Source organism: Scyliorhinus canicula, chromosome 6 (assembly GCF_902713615.1).
Source record: "Scyliorhinus canicula chromosome 6, sScyCan1.1, whole genome shotgun sequence".
Taxonomy (NCBI): Eukaryota; Metazoa; Chordata; class Chondrichthyes; order Carcharhiniformes; family Scyliorhinidae; genus Scyliorhinus; species Scyliorhinus canicula.
This window is the reverse complement of record NC_052151.1, coordinates 109,086,334-109,103,517: the sequence shown is the minus strand read 5'-3', so window position 1 is coordinate 109,103,517 and position 17,184 is coordinate 109,086,334. Positions and strand designations below refer to the sequence as shown.

At 48.9% G+C, this 17,184-nt stretch overlaps 1 protein-coding gene across 2 annotated transcripts in view; it reads left to right on the top strand.

The window, feature by feature from the left end:
- LOC119967386 (adhesion G protein-coupled receptor F5-like) overlaps positions 1–17,184 on the top strand; it is a 157,695-nt gene that overhangs the window by 107,249 nt on the left and 33,262 nt on the right. For both annotated transcript variants that reach the window (XM_038799884.1, XM_038799885.1), the window contains exon 9: positions 3,440–3,612. In XM_038799884.1, the coding sequence (XP_038655812.1) occupies positions 3,440–3,612 (173 nt within the window). The remainder of the gene's footprint in view (positions 1–3,439; positions 3,613–17,184) is intronic.

Below are 17,184 nucleotides of genomic sequence, written 5' to 3'. Positions count from 1 at the left end.
AGAATTTAAAGCAAGGTAGTACAGTCCCAGGAAATAGTTTCTCAGTGTTGCGATACGCTGGGGTATCTGGTTCAATGCTGGTAGCGTTGTTGTCTTCCAAGCCCACGTTTGTGGATGAAGTCATCTGCGACCGCCAATGAAATAACATTCCTGCCCTGGAGTCTCACCCAGAGCTTGGCCGGGTACAACATTCCAAACCGCACATTGTTTTTGTAAAGGGCCGCCTTGGCTTTGCTAGGTCTGCCCCACTGACCTGATGGGCGGAATTCTCCGCAACGGCTGCGCTGTCGTGAAACCCAGAGTGTTTCACGACGGCGTCGGAGGCCGCTCCTCGCCCCCTATTCTCCCCCCCCCCCCCCTTGCAGGGGCTAGGAGCGGTGTTTCGCGTAACCCGATAATGACGCGGCCAGCGGCGCCAAATGACATCAGCCGCACATGCGCAGGTTGCCGTCATCCCCTCCGCTGCCCCGCAAGAGTGGCGGCTTGATCTTGCGGGGCGGCGGAGGGGAAAGAGTGCGTCCCTTGGAGACGCCGGCCCGACGATCGGTGGGCACCGATCGCGGGCCAGTCCCCTCCCGAGCACGGCCGTGATGCTCGATCCCCTCTCCACCCCCCCCCACAGGTCCCAAACTCACCTTTCGCGATATGTTCACGCCGGCAGCGACCAGGTGTGTTTGCCGCAGGCGTGAATAGGTCAGGAACGGCATGCCGCTTGGCCCATCCGGGCCGGAGAATCGCGGGTCGCCGTGAAAAACGGCGACCCGCGATTCTTCGAGTGGCGTGTCGCAAAACGCGACACGCCATTTTGGGGGGGTGGGAGAATCGCGGGGGGTGCCAGAGCGGCCCTCCCGCAATTCTCCCACCCGGCCTGGGGAGCGGAGAATTGCACCCGATGTACCTGGATCGAGTGATCCACGCAATTCCAGGATCTTGTGTGTCTTGACCAATTTAAGATCCTTTCCCAGTCTTGGTATCAGTGCAGTTGCACAGTGTTGACCCATGGCAGTTCCCCAGCCTTGGGCTTTGGCTGGAGTGACCTGTGGGCTCTGTCTACTTCTGGAGGCTTGGGAAAGCTTTCCCTTCCCATCAACTTTCCTGGCATCTGGGCCATGTATTATGTGGTTTTCCTGCCGTCGGTTCCCTCTGGTAGGCCCACAATGGAGTGTCCTTGTGTCGCCACCGACCTTGACATTGCCTTCTCTAATGTGGTGATCTGGTTGGTCGTGGTATTCTCCAGCTCCTTGACTGTCACTTCCTGAGTCTCCAGCTGCCTTTCTGCCTTTTCCAGTGCAGGGTAACCAGCGCCACTGCCACTTTAACCATTGCCCTCATCTCTATCTTTCAAAAAAAATTTAGATTACCCAATTAATTTTTTCCAATTAAGGGACAATTTAGCGTGGTCAATCCACCTACCCTGCACATTCTTGGGTTGTGGGGGCGAAACGCACGCAGACACGGGGAGAATGTGCAAACTCCACACGGACAGTGGCCCAGAGTCGGGATCGAACCTGGGACCTCGGCGCTGTGAGGCAGCAGTGCTACTCACTGTGCCACCGTGCTGCCCTCCCTCATCTCTATCTTGATGGACTCCTAGAGTTCCTACGTTTGTTATATGGCTGACTTCTTGTTCAGATGTGACCGGGGCCTCGCCGTCCCGCACGCTTGCCATTGCCTTGCTCCTTCTCTCCAGGCTTTCGCTGTCTTTGCCATCTTTTCGGCCCCTGGAGCTGCTGTCATGTCTTATCCTGATTGTAGTGGAGGAGGGTGAGGGGGGTTTTCTCCAGGTTTTAGTGTTATTTTGGGTTTAAAGCATCTCAATTTCTAGGAGGAGAACCACCTTTCGGATGTCCGCTCAGCACAACCCCATCACCGGAAGTCCGCCCAGTGTCTTCTTGCATGATATAATGCGCTCTCAGGTCGATCATGCGCCTGCTCAAACCATGTTAAATTCTGGTCCAAGTTTCTCACCCTCAAACTCATTGTGATATTCCATCAGCATGTGATCACTCTTCCCTAGAAGATCCTCTATTATGACATCATTAATTATTATTTTCTCATTATACATTGCTATGTTTGAAATATCCTGTTACTGGTTGGTTCCACAATGTATTGTTCAGAAACAAAACTGTCCTGAATGCACTAAGACCTCATTTCCAAGGCAATTTTTGCCTCTTTGATTTGGGTAATCAATAGAAAGATTAAAGTTGTCTTTGCTTATTGCAGCACCTATTTTGCATGTCCCCATAATTTTCTGATTTAGTTTCTGTATGATAATTTTTATTCGTGTCACAAGTATGCTTACAATGATACTGCAATGAAGTTACAGGAAAATTCCCTAATTGCTACACTTCAGCGCCTGTTTGGGTGGGAATTCAGAATGTCCAATTCACCTCACAAGCACGTCTTTCGGGACTTGTGGGAGGAAACCGAAGTACCCAGAAGAAACCCACGCAGACTTGGGAGAACGTGCAAAACTCTGCACAGACAGTTACCCAAGCCGGGAATCGAACCCCGGTCCCTGGTGCTGTGAAGCAATTGTTCTAACCACTGTGCTACCATGTATGATTCTGTAGCTAGAGTTACAGGGTCCTGTTGCTACTTCCACCTGTGACTTCTTCTCCTTGCTATTTCTTATGTCCACCCAACTGATTCAACATCATGATCTTCCGAGCCGAGATCATTTCTCACTACTGTACTGAATTCATCCTTTATTTACAGAACTAAGCCTTCTCCATTTTAAAAATTAATTTATGGGATGTGGGCATCTCTGGCTAGGGCAACATCTATTGTCCATCTATGGTTGCCCTTGAGAAGGGCAATTATCCCTTTCCTTCCAAAATTTCAATTACCCTTTGGTATTAGGTCCTAGCCTTGGTCACATTACAAACACATCTCTGCAATGGGTGAAAGATCCTTATCCTTACATTGATATTTGTGTCACCAATTCACCTCTCTTGTTTTGAAACCACCCCCTCATCATTCCTTAATCAGCTACTTCAAGTGTGCAAGCAGCTCACCAATTACATTTTAGTGAGTCCCATTCATAAAAATAGTGCGGACTGCTTCAATTCAAAAGCTGGATTCCTTCAAAGGCTGGCTTCTTCTACCTGATTCCAACTGGGTGAAACTGATCAATTCAAAAATACTCCTATTGTCTCTTCTTTCCCCCTTCCATTCATTTCATTATTAAGCAAGCCAGTGTATATTCCAGTTCCAAATGAACCCATTGATGTTTGTCTACCACTCATGGAGAGAAATAATTGGCAGTCAATAATTGTTCTCCATTACACCTCTAAGCACCGTGGCATATATTCACATATCCATAATCAAAAATGCACAGAACAGATGAGGATGGAACAAGTGATAAACTTAAAGGAATACTAAGAATGAAAGGATGTAGCTTTTGGAAATCTGAATGAATGTTGCTCTCTTTCAACAGATGATAAAATACCATGTCAGGATGAAACATACGGCATTACAAATTACAATACCATTGCAGAAATCCCATGTCAAAATCAGGCAGGGGTCATGAAGAGAAGATGTGGAAAGAATGGAAAGTATGAAGAGGAATTAGATTTCTGTGTGTCAACTGAAATCAACAAAATTCTTGAGGTATGAATTGTAAAAGTAGAAATTATAGTCAGTATTGTTCCAGTACATTTGTTGACAGCAAATTTGTCATTGCTCTATTTTAACACAGTTGTTAGTTTATACACATTTTGCAAAGGATCAGAATTCATACCTTGTTTGGTGCGCCTGAAAATACATAATTACAGAGTTAATTTGGACACTGAAGTTAAAATCCTGTGCTGAAAAAGTCACCAGGAAGGACCCCTCAATCCCCAGTGTACAGAAACAGGAGGGTCGCAACTGGCAAGCACCCAGCCGCTTCGCAAAAAGAAAAATAAAACACAAAAAAAGTACAATAATAAGCATACAATCCCCCAACAATAAAATGAAACAAAGCCAACATCAATATGAGCAGTACACATAATCAATTGGGCCAACAACCTGCTGTTCCAGCATCCTTCCCAGACACCATCCAGTCCAAAACTGCAAATGTAAGTCTTTTCTCCTCCACTTTCAGCCCGGGAGCAGGCCAACCAAAATACGCCCCGTGCTCCACTCCCAGCCGGTAAGCAGAAAGGCAGCCAGTTCCAGGCATGGCAACTGCAGGCAGGCAAGCACTTTACTCTCTCTCCCCTGCTAGCAACTGGCAGGAGTAACAGGCTCCTGTTGATCTCCATTCAACCGGTTGCAGCACCATTCACCCTTGTCGTAGTCTATGCTTCAAAGTCCAGAAAAGGCAGTCAGCATACAGAGTAACACACTAGGTCCGGAAGCAGGATTACAGCCAGAAGCAGAAAAAGTTCAGAGAAATACAGCCTGCACTTGCCTCAGAGTCTGAGCTACTCAAGTACTAGGGGACGGAGCTCCCTCCCAATTACAAACTGTTCACAATTACTTTAGCTCTTGATGCCCAGTCTGTCATGAAATGGCATCAGACCTTTAAAGTCTACTGTCCAATTTAAAATCTGTTTACTGCAATTGTATCTTTAACTCAGGACACGTTGTTTATTCTTTCTTGAATTCTTCTGAACAATACTTGTTGTTTGTGCTTTAAATAAATGATTTAGACTTGAATGTAGAACAAAGAACAAAGAAAAGTACAGCACAGGACCAGGCCCTTCGGCCCTCCAAGGCTTTGCCGACCATGCTGCACATCTAAACTAAAATCTTCTACACTTCCGGGATCTGTATCCCTCTATTCCCATCCTATTCATGTATTTGTCAAGATGCCCCTTAAACGTCACTATCGTCCCTGCTTCCACCACCTCCTCCGGCAGCGAGTTCCAGGCACCCACTACCCTCTGTGCCCCTCGCACCTGAAACCTATGCTGCCTAGTAATTGACCCCTCTACCCTGGGAAAAAGCCTCTGACTATCCACTCTGTCTATGCCCCTCATAATTTTGTAGACCTCTATCAGGTCACCCCTCAACCTCCATGGATCTAGTGAGAACAAACCGAGTTTATTCAATGTCTCCTCATAGCTAATGCCCTCCAACCAGGCAGCATCCTGGTAAATCTCTTCTGCACCCTCTCTAAAGCCTCCACATCCTTCTGGTATCTGGTAGTGTGGCGACCAGAATTGGACACTATACTCCAAGTGTGGCCTAACTAAGGTTCTATACAGCTGCAACATGGCTTGCCAATTTTTCATACTCAATGCCCCGGCCAATGAAGGCAAATATGCCATATGCCTTCTTGACTGCCTTCTCCACCTGTGTTGCCCCTTTCAGTGACCTAAGGACTTGTACACCAAGATCTCTCTGACTGTCAATACTCTTGAGGGTTCTACCATTCACTATACATTCCCTATCTGCATTAGACCTTCCAAAATGCATTACCTCACATTTATCCGGATTAAACTCCATTTGCCATCTCTCCACTCAAGTCTCCAAACCATCTCAATCCTGCCATAGAACGGTTGATCAATATGTTCGCAGATGATGCGAACATTGTTGGGCGGTAAATAGTGAGGAGGATGGCCTTAGATTACAGGAGGATATAGATGGGCTGGTCAGAGGGGACTATTCAATGGCAAATGGAATTCAATCCGGATAAGTCTGTGGTGATGCATTTGGGCAGAACAAACAAAGCAATAGAACACATGATGAACGCAAGAAGCTGGGAAGCACCAAGGTTCAGAGGGACCTCGGTGTGCTGGTGGATAAAGTGGTTAAGAAGGCATATGGTATACTTGCCTTTATTAGCCGAGCATAGATTTTGAGAGCAGAGAGGTTATGTGGAACTGTATAAAATGTACTGTGTGCAATTCTGGACCAACATTACAGGAGGGATGTGATAGCACTGGAAAGAGTGCAGAGGGGATTTACCAGGATATTGCCTGGGCTGTTGAGCTTTAGTTATGAAGAGAGATTGGATAGACTGGGTTTGTTTTCCTTGGAGCAAAGGAGACTTGAGGGGAGACATGATTGAGATGTATAAAATTATGAGGGAGATAGATAGAGTAGACAGGAAGAAACGTTTCTCCTTAGCGGAGGCAGAGGCAGACGTTTAATGAAGCACACAGCACTGAAGCAAGGGGCTCCAGCCAATGGAGGGGCCCCATATAGACAGTTGACTGTTGTGGTGGGAACATCATGGGAATGACAATCAGAAGCGTTGATTGCTCTAAATTTGCTGACAGGCTCATTCGAGCGTATCAGCAGATAATACAGAATAACATTGGTCTCTGATTGGTGGACTCCCCTTTAGGGTGGGAGAACAGTTTGCTAGATGTTGAGAGATAGTTGAGACTTCAAGCAGTTCAGACACAGATCTCCTGAATTGGTGAGAAGTTTCTAAACTTCTATTGAGTAAAGGTGCAAAGGGGCAACCAGGGGCCAGATTCTCCGTTGCTGAGACTAAGTGTTGATGCCGGGGCAGAATTAGTGGAATTCTCCGACAGTAAAACTGGTGCCGCACCTGGAGCGATTCTCCGACCCTTATGGGACGAGAACCGGCATCACGTGGACACGATCGATTCCAATGAGAAACGTTGCCGGATTCTCTGGGTTCAGGATTGACTCTTGGGAGGCTGACAAGTTGCAGCAGCATGAACACACTTCACTCACCCCGTACACTCATCCCAGCAACAAGATAGCAGCAAGGAGCGGCACCCCATTTCATGGACGCTGAACTGGAGACCTTGCTAGACACACTGAATGAGAGGCAGGTGACCCCAAACCCGGGGGTGGGAAGGAGGCTGCCAGCCACCGCTGTTCGGCGTGCCTGGACACAGGTGGCAAAGGTTGTGAGCGCTGTGGGGAACACCGTCAGAACCAGCCAGCAGAGCCGTAACAAACAGCACATACTCCTCAGTGATGTATTGGGTGCTCTGGATCCGTGGAACACATATAGGCCACCAACACTTAAAATAGTACAACACTATTTTATTAAGCTAGAAACTGTTGAACATACTTTCACTGTGTGTTAACATGATGTTAGATTAAACTAAAGACCTATGCCTATCCTAACTAGTCTATGCACTCAGCACATGGTGAAGATCTGTACTGTAAGCTGTAAGCTCTGTCCTTCTGAAAGGCTGCACCCTGAATGAGCGGGAAAACTGATGCCCTCTGTCTTTATAGTGAGTGTGCTCTAACTGGTGGTTGGCTGCGGTGTTGTGCGTGTTGATTGGTCCTACTGTGTGTCCATCAGATTGTGTGTCTGCATCATGATATACTGGTCTAGATTATGACACTCAGGGTGGCCAGTGTGAGTCGGCAGCGCTGTGCCCCTAGCACCAACCCTCATCAAACACACCTGAAATCTCACACCCCCTCGCCCTCCCCCACACTTGCAGGGTGGCCTCACCCCTACCCTGCACCATATGCCGGCACCCATACTCAGCGCCGGCCCTAGGGTTGCTGGCGCCCCGGGCAAGCTGAACTTCGGCGTCCTTCGCGGGGTCGGGGGGGGGGGGGGGGGGGGGGGGGTCGGGGTCGGGTCGGGGGGGGTCGGGGGGGGTCGGGTCGGGGGCGGGCGGGGGGGTGTCGCGGGCGGGGGAGGGGTCGGGGGCGGGGGGGGCGGAGTGACCTGGTATATGATCGGGACTCACCGATTGGCGGACCGGTCTCTCTGTCGGCAGGTCTCTGAGGCCGGTCACGCACTCGTTGATGGCGCCCCCTAGCACATGGCGCCCCGGGCGACTGCCCGAGTTGCCGGTGCCTTGAGCCGGCCCTGCCCATACTGGCAGCCATGGCTGGGTGACCTTGCCACTGAAGCCACTAACTCACCACACCCTGGGTTGCATGCATCGGCCCAGCACACACTGTGTGCTGCCCACACCCCCCCAGGAGAAGGCCACTTATAATCGCCGTGAGAGAGAGAAGATAAGAGGGGGACTGCCAGATCTGTGGTTTTCACCACAGCAAAACAAAGGGCACAGGACGTGGTCCGTGAGCCAGAGAGAGAGGGCAGTCACCGCGGCAGAGGGAGACTTCTGGGGAGGAAGTGAGACCCCCCTGCATTGAGGTTCCCAATGGCACGTGTGTCACCAACCCCCCCCCCCCCTCTCCCATACCCTCTCTCCACCTATCTCTCCACACACACAACCCCACGGCCCCTGGCTGGCGATGCAATCATGCTTCCTGTCTCGTGTCTTGCAGGAGCTCCTTCTGGTGTCCAAAGCCTCCAATCCCAACCAGAAACACAAGCAAATAGCAACGAGGACGAGGACACAGAGAGCAATGGGAGCCCTCCCGTGACACCCTGGACCTGGTGTCCGGGGAAGACTCTGACTTTGCGTTACAGCTGTCTCCATCACCCTCTCCCAGAGACACTCACCTTGGTTAGGCACTTTAGTGAAGAGGTTTCTGGAGCACTATCTGGTGTGCACCACACACATGTTGTGGTAGGTCAGGTGGAGGTAGGAAGCCCTGAAGGGGCGGACGGTCGGAGGGCAAGCTACTCCAGCAAATAGCTTCCATGCAGATGGGCTTCAGGAATGGAAGATCCCATCCATCGGATGCAGGTGCTTGTAGGGGGACATGAATTCCGTCGATTGACCTGGGGCATCTCAGCAATGGTGGCGAACTGGGCATCCTGGTGGGCTTGGTCCACATTTAAGTGAATGTATTGTGCCGACTGGGCGCATAGCACCTTCGTGATGGCACAGACATCTATGCACCGAGGTCTGTGAGAGCCCGGACAGATCCCCACCAGGCCCCTGAAAGTGCCCCGTGGCATAAAAGTTCAAGGCGACCATCAGCTTGCCCTCCGACTGTCCGCCCCTTCAGGGCTTCCTACCTCCACCTGACATACCACAACATGTGTGTGGTGCACACCAGATAGTGCTCCAGAAACCTCTTCACTAAAGTGCCTAACCAAGGTGAGTGTCTCTGGGAGAGGGTGATGGAGACAGCTGTAACGCAAAGTCAGAGTCTTCCCCGGACACCAGGTCCAGGGTGTCACGGGAGGGCTCCCATTGCTCTCTGTGTCCTCGTCCTCGTTGCTATTTGCTTGTGTTTCTGGCCACCGGGAGGGGGTGTCCTCCCCCATCCCCCCATGGTGCCAAGTGCACCATGGTCTGGTAGATATGTCGCACTCTCCCCCTGCTCAGCTGGAATCTTCGACGGCATGCTCGGTCCGGCAGATCCCTGAAGACAGGCGCTGCCGGTAGAAAGGGAGTGCCAGACTGAATGAAAGTGTGGCGGGGACTGCAACGGATTGCTAGAGTATGTAGGAGTGAGAGTGAGTGGCTGAGTAAGTGTGTGGAGGGATGTGCCAGAGACTGAGTGTGTAGGATTGAGAGTGAGTGACTGAGTAAGTGTGTGGGGACGAGTGTGAGTCTGCCTCCGACTAGGGCGGGATTTACCAACCAAGCTGCCATGTGATTTTCAGAGGTGGCCCGCCAGCGGGATTTACCAACCCCGACGTTGTCAATGGGATTTCCCGGTGACTGCACCCATTATGGCGTGGGACCGAATATTCTGCCAACGTGAACAACCAGTAGATCGCACCCCTCGTCTCAGGTTTCTCACTCCCTCTTTCCACCCCCTCACACGCACCGACCCACATGCACCAACCCTCAGCCTCTGGCCATCACCTACTCTTTTAAACTTAGTTTATTGCCATTACATTGTTGTACATTTGCTCAAACAATTGTTTGTTTCCTTAAAATCCCAACATTTATTGTTGTGCCAATCCTGGGGCATGATCTAAAGAAAAGCTTCTAAGTGTCACTTCAGGTGGGTTTGGCTGGAAGTTTCTCCCTGCACTGTTGGCAGGTTTCCCATCACTATCTAATCACACTTAGGTTGGGATTTACCGGCTGTTCACCCAGACGGGAAATTCTTCTCCCACGCCGGTGCACAGGATTCCTGGTGACAAGGAATGCTGTCACCAGGAATCCCCTTGACAACGGCAGGGTCGGTAGATCCCGCTGATGGGCCGCCTCTGCCGTTGAAAAACACGAAGCGGGGTGGTCGGTATATCCCACCCTTAGTCAATTTTGTGGACTCTGAGGAGTTTCTCTCGAGACTAGTGAACAGTTAGAATTATTTTCATCATTGGGGAGCTGAACTCGCTGGCAAGACTGGCTTCTCAGAGATCAGGCCACCGTTTTGAAAGGATGCCCCAATCTTTGTGAGCTTGAGGGCTCCCCACATCCCCCACCCACGGGCAATGTCACCCCCCCCCATATACATGGGTAATACCCCACACCCCTCCCTCAAGTGAGGGTACCCCGCTATGGGGTAATTGAGGGCCTCCGTTTTCAGTCCTTCCCAAGCCCCTTTCAGGCCCTCCCGTCCCGCACTTCTCCCCACTTTCAGGACCCACACCTATTACTCCCGGTTTCCTTCCAGAAGCCTCTTCATACCTGCCCTTCACCCCCCCCCCCCCCCACCCCACCTGCAGTGGCAATGAGTCAGGGTGCCAGAGGGAGAGCCTGGGTGCCACCCTGCCCTGTCGCTGACCACCCATGGGTCTCGAATGGCCTGAGAGAACCCCAGGTGACATGACGCCTGGTACACATTTGTGTGGACCTGTACTAATCGGTGCCCGCATGACCTCTCACTGGAGCTGGTTAGCTAATAGGAGGCTGTTAGATTGGGTTTCCACCTTGCTAATGAGATGAAGATTGCCCTTAATTGTCCTTGATTAGCTTCGTGCTGCATCTAGGTAAGATCCGGTTCCCTCCAACATGAGTGGGCCAGTTAGATCACAAACTGCTCGCCACCCAGCACAGTTCCTGATTTGAACCTCTCCCAGGATCTAACTGACTTGCATGGATCCTAATGGAGCACAACGCGGCCATTGTTGCGTCCCCGATCTTTCTAAAATTTGGTCATTGTCTCTTTGAGTGTGAAGAATATGCAAATATGGGTCCCGAGGGAAAGATTGGACAAGCCTGATCTTGCACAGACCCAGAGTCCTCAACCGTTCCTCATACGACAAGCTCGTCATTCCAGGGATCATTTTTGTGAACCTCCTCTGGAGCCTTTCCAAGGCCAGCACATTGTTCCATAGATATGGGGCCCAAAACTGCTCACAATACTCCAAATGGGGTCTGACCAGAGCCTTATACATCCCTGGTCTTGTATTCTAGCCCTCTCGACATGAATGGTAACATTGCATTTGCCTTCCTAGCTGCCGACTAAACCTGCACGTCAACCTGAAGAGAATCGTGAACAAGGACTCCCTTTGTGCTTCTGAGTTCCTAAGCATCTCCCCATTTAAAAAATAGTCTATGCCTTAATTTCTCCTTCCAAAGTGCATAACCTCACACTTTTCCACATTGTACTCCATCTGCCACTTCTTTGTCCACTCTACCAGCCTGTCAAAGTCCTTCTGAACCCCACCTGCTTCCTCAATACTGTCCCTCTACAGATGTTTGTATCATCTGCAAACTTGGCAACAGTGTCTTCAGTTCCTTCCTCCAGATCATTAATGTATACTGTGAAAAGTTGTGGTCCCAGCATCGACCCCTGAGGTACATCACGAGACACCGGCTGCCATCCTGAAAAAGACCCCTTTATCCCCACTCTCTGCCTCCTGCCAGTCAGCCAATTCTCTATCCATGCCAGGATCTTACCCTTAACACCATGGGCTCTTAACTTATTTAACAGTTTCCAGTGTGGCACTTTGTCAAAGGCCTTCTGGAAATCTAAATAAATCACGTCCACTGGTTCTCCTTTGTCTAACTTCCTTGTTACTTCCTCAAAGAACTCTAACAGATCTGTCAGACATGACCTCCCCTTGACAAAGCCACGCTGACTCAATCCTATTTTATCATACACTTCCAAGTACTTCGCAACCTCATCTTTAATAATGGACTCTAAAATCTTACCAATGACCGAAGTCAGGCTAATCGGTCTATAATTTCCCATCTTCTGCCTCACTTCCTTCTTAAACAGTGGTGTTACATTAGACACTTTCCAGTCCTCTGGGACCCTTCCTGCCTCCAGTGATTCCTGAAAGATCATCATCACTGCTTCCACAATCTCCTGAGCTATCTCCAGGTGTAGTCCATCCAGTCCAGGTAATTTATCCACTTTCAGACCTTTCAGTTTCCCCAGAATCTTCTCCTTCGTAATTGTCACTGCACACATCTCTGCCCCCTTGTTCTCCTGGAGCTTTGGCATCCCACTTGTGTCTCCCTCCGTGAAGACTGATGCAAAGTAACTATTCAGTTTGTCTGTCATTTCTTTGTTTCCTATTATTACTTCTCCAGCCACATTTTTCAGTGGTCCAATCTCTATTTTTGCCTGTCTTACCTTTTATATATTGAAAAAAATCTCTTCCTATCTTCCATTATATTACCAGCTAACTTGCCCTCATACTTCATCTTCTTCCCCCTTATTGCTTTTTTAGTTCTCTTGACTCGCTTTTAAAGGTGTCATGGGAATGTCACTTGAAGAAATGTTTGGCTGCTCAAGTGGCTGTAGTGATGTCAGAGTGTAGGTGGAACTGAGCTCTGGCTCTGCTTTTTAGTTTTGCTTTGAGATAAAGCTTGTGTGTTTCTGTGTTTTTTGGATCGTTTTAGTGTTGGAGCTGAAGCCAGCCAAAGAAGGTTTAATTTCGATCTCTCTGCCATCTAAAGACTATCTCTAGATCATTTGGTGAATTCTCAGTAGAGAATTTAAACCTGATGTGCTTCTGTAAAAAGGGGTTTTGTCTTATGGATGTTAAAAGGAAAGTTTAAGGATTACTTAGCATGTTGTATTCTTCGGGGGGTGTATTTGAATTGATGGTTGCTAAGATGTTCACTGTATGTTTTAGAAAGATTAACTAAGTTCTTAGAATAAACATTATTTTGCTTTAAAAATTACTTTTGAATTTCTGCTGCACCACACCTGTAGAGTGGGCCGTGTGCTCCCCATACCACAATCTAGTAAAAGTTATGGGTCAGGTGAACTCCACGATACACTTTGGGGTTCTCTAAACCCTGGCCCATAACAAATACTTCCCAATCCTCTGGCTTCCCACTAATCCTCGCAATTTTGTATGCTTTTTCGTTAGCTATTATGCTGTCCTTGACTTCCCTCGTCAGCCATGGATGCCTTGTCCTCCATTTAGCATGTTTCTTCCTCATTGGGATGAATTTCTACTGTGCCTCCCGAATAACCCCCTAAAACCCCTGCCATTGCTGTTCCACTGTCTTCCCTGCTGGGCTACTTTTCCAATCAACCCTGGCCAGCCCGTCCCTCATGTCTTTGTAGTTCCCCTTATTTAATTGTAACACCGTTACATCTGATTGTAGCATCTCCCACTCAAACTGGGGTAAATTGTACCATATTGTGGTCACTGCTCCCTAAGGAGTCCTTCACCTAAGTTCCCTAATCAAGTCTGCCTCATTCCACATCACTAAATCCAGAATTATAAATTCTCCTGATTTATTTTCTGCACCACCTCCTGATTCCTGCTTGGGGGCCTGTACATAACTCCCATCAGGACCTTTTTCCCTCTACATTTCTTCAACTCTACTCACAGAGATTCTATGCCTTCTGATCCTATATCACTCCTTGCTATCGATTTAACTTCATTTCTTAATAACAGTGCATCCCCGTCCCCTTTGCCCATCTGCCTGTTCTTTCGATAGGACACATATCCTTGTATATTTAGATCCCAGCCCGATCCCCCTTGCAGCCACGTTTCTATGATGCCCACAACATCGTACCGGCCAATTTCAATGTGTGCAACAAGCTCATTTACCTTGTTCCGTATATTGCACACATTTAGGTACAAAACCCTCAATCTTACATTGGCCACCTCCCTTTTCACACTTGTCACCTTATTTTGCTCTGCCTGAGGGTGATGTTGTTCTTTTATTTTGGTTCTCTATTTCCCCTTCAGTTATTACACCTTCTAAGCTCACATTAGAACATAGAACATAGAACAGTACAGCACAGAACAGGCCCTTCGGCCCTCGATGTTGTACCGAGCCATGATCACCCTACTCAAACCCACGTGTCCACCCTATACCCGTAACCCAACAACCCCCCCCCCCCCCAACCTTATATTTTAGGACACTACGGGCAATTTAGCATGGCCAATCCACCTATCCCGCACATCTTTGGGCTGTGGGAGGAAACCAGAGCACCCGGAGGAAACCCACGCACACACGGGGAGGACGTGCAGACTCCACAAAGACAGTGGCCCAGCCGAGAATCGAACCTGGGACTGTGACCCTGGAGCTGTGAAGCATTTATGCTAACCACCATGCTACCGTGCTGCCCATTCTGGTTCCCACCCCCCTTCCATACTAGTGTAAATCCTCCCAAGTGAATTTAGCAAACCTCCCAGCTAGGATATCAATGCCCCTCCAGTTTAGATGTCACATGTTCTTCTTGTACAGGTCCCACCTGCCCGGAAGAGATTCCAATGATTCAAAAATCTGAAACCCTCCCTCCTACACCACCAGTTTAGCCATGTGTTTAGCTGTACTATCTCCTATTTCTAGCCTCACAGGCACGTGGCACAGAGAGTAATCCTGAGATTACAATCCAAGAGGTTTAGGGAAACCTCTCACCACTTTGAGAGGGATAATGATTAGATAAATGTTAGGACCTTGGATGTTTGCAAATAACAAATGCAATCCGATCCACGTGCAATGGTGAAACGGGTCAGTGTTTGGTAGGTGGCACTGAATATCAAAAAATGCAATGTTTTGCATGGACCTACATGTATGAGCACAAGTACTGCTACAAGGTTACAAATTATATAGCTAGACTGTAGTAAATGTAAATGAAGTATTAAGGGGCTGGTTTAGCACACTGGGCTAAATTGTTGGCTTTTAAAGCAGACCAAGGCAGGCCAGCAGCATGGTTCAATTCCCGGACCAGCTTTCCTGAACAGGCGCCGGAATGTGGTGACTAGGGGTTTTTCACAGTAACTTCATTTGAGGCCTACTTGTGACAATAAGTGATTATCATTTTCATTTTCAAGATGCATTGCTAAAATTATCTAATACAAAAGTCAGTGGGCTGATCTTGGATAAGATATTGGCCAGGCCTTAACTAGATAATTATATCCACATAATATGATGGATGACATGGCATCATTAGTGTTTCAGAGTAAAGCCATTAGATACTTGGATTTATTACAATCCCTGTCGAGACCGATAACTTTTTAGAAACAAATTCACATATGCAGTGGCTGATTAGAAGGATCACATGACAAGGATTCAAGTTTCAGGACTTTTACTGTAATAAACAAACTAACCCTTGAGGAGTATAATGAAAGTAGGAAGGTACTGAATATGGTTAGCAGTTTCATATTCCCAGGGGTACACATCTCCAAAAATCTGTCCTGGTCCACTCACATCGAGACTACCACCAAGAAAGCACAACAGTGCCTATACTTCCTCAGGAAACTAAGGAAATTCGACATGTCCACATTAACTCTTACCAACTTTTATAGATGCACCAGAGAAAGCATCCTATCTGGCTGCAGCGCAGCCTATTATGGCAACTGCTCGGCCCAAGACCGCAAGAAACTTCAGAGAGTCGTGAACACAGCCCACTCCATCACACAAACCTGCCTCCTATCTATTGACTCCATCAACACCTCCTGCTGCCTGGGGAAAGTGGGCAACATAATCAAAAACCCCTCCCACCCGGCTTACTCACTCTTCCAACTTTTTCCATCGGGCAGGAGGTACAAAAGTCTGAGACCGTGCAAAAACAGCTTCTTCCCCCTGTTACTAAACTCCCAGGTGGCCCTCTTATGGACTGACCTCATTAACACGACGTCCCTGTATGCTTCACCCGATGCCAGTGTTATGTAGTTACATTGTGTACTTTGTGTTGCCCTATTATATATTTTCTTTTCTTTTCTTTTATTTTCATGTACTTAATGATCTGTTGAGCTGCTCACAGAAAAATACTTTTCACTGTACCTTGGTACACGTGTCAATAAATAAAATCCACTCCAATCCAAGCAGGAAATTAGGAGTGTTATGAGGGGTCATGAAAAGTTCTTGGCAAGTAGGATTAAGGTGAATCCCAAAGCTTTTTGTTCATATGTAAAAAGCAAGAGGGTGGCCAGGAAAAGGATTGGAACACTTAAGGACAGTGGGGGGAATCTATATGTTGAGCCAGAGGAAATGGGTGAGGTACTCAATGAGTACTTTGCATCAGATTTCACCAAAGAAAGGGACTTTGTGGAAGATGATTCTTGGGTAGGGTGCGTGAACAGTCTGGATCATGTTAACATCAAAAACGAGGAGGTATTGGAGGCGCGATTCTCTGCCCCCCACGCCGGGTAGGAGAATCGCGGGAGGGCCGGGCGACTCACGACACGCCCCCCTGGCACTCCCCGCAATTCTCTCTTTCCCCCCCCCCGCTCGCAGAATCGCCGCTCGCCGTTTTTTACGGCGACTGGCAATTCTCTGGCCCGAATGGGCCGAGCGGCCTGCCGTTCCCGACCGGTTCACGACAGCGGCAACCACAGCTGGTCACTGCCGTCGTGAACATGGGCACCAGATGCTCGTTTGTGGCTTGTGGGGGGCGGAGAGGGGAGTGAGCACCACGGCAGTGCTCGGAAGGGGACTGGCCCGCGTTTGGTGCCCACCGATCGTCGGGCTGGCGTCTCAAAGGGACACACTCTTTCCCCTCCGCCGCCCAAAAGATCAAGCCGCCACGTCTTGCAGGGCAGTGGAGGGGAAGACGTCAGCCGTGCATGCGCGGGTTGGAGCCATCAGCCGTTGTGACGTCAGCTGTGCATGCGCGGGTTGGAGCCAGCCAACCTGCGCATGCGCGGCTGACGTCAGTTGGGGGTGAATAAGGTGCGAGGAGCGGCCTCCGAGGCCGTCGTGAAACTCGGCCGAGTTCACGACAGCCTTCCCGATTCATCGCGGGAGCGGAGAATTCCGCCCTGGGTCTTTTAAAAGATATTAAGGTAGATAGGTCTCCTAGGCCTGATGGGATTTTCCCCAGAATACTGAGGGAAGCAAGGGAGGAAATTGCTGGGACCTTGACTGACACCTTTGTATCCTCATTGGCTCCAGATGAGATCCCAGAGGACTGGAGAATAGCTAATGTGGTACCGCTGTTTAATAGCAGGTATAATCCTGGAAATTATAGGCCGGCGAGCCTCACATCAGTAGTAGGTAAATTATTGGAGAGAATTCTCAAGGATACGATTTATTCCCAATCGGAAACAAATAGATTCAT